This window comes from Sinocyclocheilus grahami, unplaced genomic scaffold, assembly GCF_001515645.1.
Source record: "Sinocyclocheilus grahami isolate Dianchi unplaced genomic scaffold, SAMN03320097.WGS_v1.1 scaffold413.1, whole genome shotgun sequence".
NCBI lineage: Eukaryota > Metazoa > Chordata > Actinopteri > Cypriniformes > Cyprinidae > Sinocyclocheilus > Sinocyclocheilus grahami.
In genome coordinates this window covers 639,048-642,887 of record NW_015505592.1, presented here as the reverse complement: position 1 = coordinate 642,887, position 3,840 = coordinate 639,048, and the positions used below count along the sequence as shown (strand labels likewise).

The 3,840-nt window shown below is 36.6% G+C and overlaps 1 protein-coding gene across 1 annotated transcript in view; it reads right to left on the bottom strand.

The window, feature by feature from the left end:
* The window catches only part of LOC107551063 (Na(+)/H(+) exchange regulatory cofactor NHE-RF3-like), an 8,260-nt gene extending 4,956 nt beyond the window's left edge, over window positions 1–3,304 (bottom strand). The window contains exons 1-4 of the mRNA XM_016232552.1: window positions 3,017–3,304; window positions 2,707–2,935; window positions 1,941–2,077; window positions 1,291–1,486 (exon numbers count right to left, since the gene is read on the bottom strand). Of these exons, the coding sequence (XP_016088038.1) occupies window positions 1,291–1,486; window positions 1,941–2,077; window positions 2,707–2,935; window positions 3,017–3,265 (811 nt within the window). The 5' untranslated portion in view covers window positions 3,266–3,304. The remainder of the gene's footprint in view (window positions 1–1,290; window positions 1,487–1,940; window positions 2,078–2,706; window positions 2,936–3,016) is intronic.
* Window positions 3,305–3,840: the final 536 nt, after the last annotated feature.

Genomic DNA, 3,840 nt, shown 5'->3' with positions numbered 1-3,840 from the left:
TGACCACATGTCCTGGATTTCTAAATTGCCTAAAATGTATATACACACATAATCGACCAAGTGTGGCATGCATGAAGGTGGGATCTACAGAGAACATACAAGGTAATTCAAATATGCATGCATATACTGCATAAGGACAGTAAAGAGCACGCCAATAGAAAAACAAAACCAAAACCCTGACATTCTGGGCAATTTAGAAATCCTCGCCTGGACATGTCTTTTAAAAAGAGTGCATATGGCTGCCCAATTTGATCTTTTCATTAAGTATGTTAATAGTATTGGAATTTATTTATTGATTGTAATTAAGAATATTAATTTAACCAATTTAATTATTAATGTGATATTTTACTTTTGTAATGAAAAGTATTCATAAAATATTTTTTTATGAAAAGTCAGTGCTAGTTAAACAAGTTTTTAATGATATTGTTAAAATACCCTCTTTTGCAACCTACATCATTTCCTGTTCATAAGAACATCTTGTGATATTTAATCATATTAAAATGCTAATCCTTTTTTACAGCATCTTAGAGACATTTTAGTAGAAAACCTTTGCATATCACTGTACAGTGTCATCAAAATTCCTATGAAAAATTCCAAAATTCAGTTATACACCATGAACACATTGCCCTTGCACTGCAATTAACTTCAGTAAGTGCATTATGCGCCACCATGCTAGAAAGAAAAATAAACAGAACTACTGAAAGTAATGCAATGGTAAAACCTGGGAACCTGGGCCGCTAACACCAAATTTCCAGGACCCAGGAAACTACAGTCCCGCTGTATTTCCCCTGAGTTCATGTCTGGGAGCAGTGCACTTGACCTCAGGTTGCTCTAGAGAGGCGTCTATGCAATTAGTGTACTGTAAGTCATTTTGGATGACATTAAATAAAGGATGAAATTCTTAAAACTTACAACATAATGAATAAATAGCTTGGGACCTATTTAAAATTCATTATCTGCAACTCTTTTACATTTCTTGGCTGGTCAGATACAGATGCACTGCTAAAACATTTCCCTCAGCAGGAACCAAAAGATAAGCCACCAAAACAAATCTGACAAGAACATAATACCCAGAAAGGAACAAGGTGCTTTTGGAAAGGTTTTGTATATCCAAAATAAAAGCCTCACCAATATTCTATTTTAAACTGTCTTTTGAACAACTGAAGCAGATTTAATTTAGACTGAAATTAGGCTAAATTTGACAGGGCCTTAAATCATTTTGATAATACAATGTGTAATAGGCTAAATTTCATGTTGACTTCCTCACCCTGACACATGGCAAGCACTTACCTGCACGTCTAGTATCTTCCTTCAGGACAAAGCAATAACCATCTGCTCTCTTGGTCATGTCTGCAATGCGTGGCTTATGTGGGAGGTGCCTGACTGTGGCATTAGCCATACTTGGTCGAATGCCTTTGCTCTTGAAGAATTTGTCAGTGTCCTCATCCACCAACAGAAGCATCAGTTTGTCCCCGGCTGCTTTCACCTACAATAATAATAGGAGTACATTATTCTAATATTTTCAAAACGCTGATATTTGGGGCAATGTAGGGTAAAACAGTAGAGTCAAGGTCTTCAGCAGCATCCATTCAGGTTGCAAAGAAAAGAAGATATTTTGAAGAATGTTGGTAACCAAAACATTCTGGGTCCCATTGACTTCCACTGCATGGACAAAAAAAGCATAACAGAAGTCAGTGGAACCAGGAACTGTTTGATTAACCAACATTCTTCAAAATATCTTATTTTGTGTTCCATGAAATAAAGTAAGTAATACAGGTTTGGAACAACATGTGAATGAGTGAATGATGACAGGATTTTAATTTTTGGGTGGACTATCCCTTTAAAGCTTTTCTAAAATGGTAAATCTACTATCAAATTGGTGATAAAGCGGTGATGTTAAAAATGTTTGCAGTTAGAATAAAGGCATAATTTTAACTTACCTTTTGCACAGTCTGATCATGTGAGAGATTCTCCACATTTTCACTGTTTATCTCCACTATACGATCACTCAGCTTCACACCGGCCTGATCAGCTGTTCCTCCAGAGACCACGTCTGTCATGAATATGCCTTGAGTACCTGAGAGAAAACAGGGTTAGATCAAGTAGTTACTGTTAGTACTTCATCTCACATGTCAGACAAAATATTTCTGACAATGATCAACATTGGCAGACTAATTCAAAACAGGTCTAAGAAAATGAGTTAAAGTTTAACTCTCTCAGGCTCAGATGACCATTCACTGACTTGACTGGAATGGAAAACACTTTTTTTGAGCTGGCAAGCTCTAATCTAACAAGCTGACCATGAGGACTTATGAGGATGAGCTAATGACGGGAATTAACAAAGTTTGGCATGCACCATTAAGAGGGTTTAACATCCATGGAACCTTTCCACTGCACAGAAGGTTTTTTTTTTATAATGGAAAAATGTTCTTCAGATTATTAAACTCTTCTTATATTCTTCTTCAAAAAAAGTTGTTTTAAGATGGTTCTTTTTGGAACCGAAAATGGTTCTTCTATGGCATCGCTGCAAAAACCCTCTTTTGGAACCTTTATTTTCAAGTGTTTAATTTTAAGAATGTAATCAATTCAAATCACAAAGTCTACAAAGATTTAATATTTCTGTCATTCTCACCATTTATCTGAATTTGTATTTTCAGATAAATGGTACATAAAATGGGATCTGGCTATGGGAGTTTTTTTGCTTACCTTTGATGGACTTTAAGGAGAAACCAAATCCGCTGCTGGTTTTTGGCAGATAACAAAGTTTGGCTTTTGCAGCTGGTGCAGACACTCCATTCATGGTGGGCTGGCTCTGACCTGACTGAGACTGAGAGTTAGCAAGATTCACACCGTTGGCTTTGGCCGTCTTATATGCCTCTTCTCCAAGGACATGCAATGTGACGCTCATCCCACTCTTTCTCACCAAATCTGCAACCTGACCCGAGAAAAAGACAAGTGTGAGATTTACCACCAAACTATTGAAATAAATTCAATTGAAAAAAAGTCACAATCAAACCTGACTGTGCTCCAAACTGTCCACAAATTTTCCATTGACTCTGATTATGCGGTCTCCGTCCTTCAGACCGGCCAGTTCAGCCACACCGCCCATCTCCAGGGCTCTGATAAGGTGACCCTCTTCGCTGTGCTCCACTCGAAGGTAGAAGCCATAGCCTTGTCCCTCTCGCTTAGCCAGAGTAATGATACGTGGTTTTGGCACAGCCATTTTTCCTGTCAGGAGAGATCCATCGATCAGCATTGCTTTCATGCTGAGGTCATCTGATGTGATAATATGCTCTTCTTGGTACATCTGATGTTACCTTATCATAGATGCACACAATTCATTATATACCAGTCATCTGGTGATAAAATGGATAATTACAATCCAGCAATGTGGCAATGAAGTGTGTGGAGACCTTCATTTCTCACAATATATAGCAGTGTTATAATGACAAAATATTGTTTGTTAAATCACAGGTGTTAGTAATCAAAGGCAGCAGACTGGTGCAGATTAGTCACAGAGATTCTTGAGAAGGAGTGATAACTGGGGTAATGTAGAATTATCAAAGGCCAATAATCTCTGCCCTGTGGTAGGCTGCATCTGCTGAACTAAATCACAGAAGGTTTAAATTCGATGTAAAATGACATTTGTAAAGTAATTTACTTAAAATTCTGTGCAAAACAGGGTGTCCAAAAACATTTCATAAAATAGAAATAGATAAAAACATTTCAGAGGCAAAGCAAGTATATATTCTTAATTAAATATAAATTAAAATTAAAATAGTTACTAAATGTAATTTGTTAAAATACTTAAATTGAATTAAATTATTAGAGCATAGAATA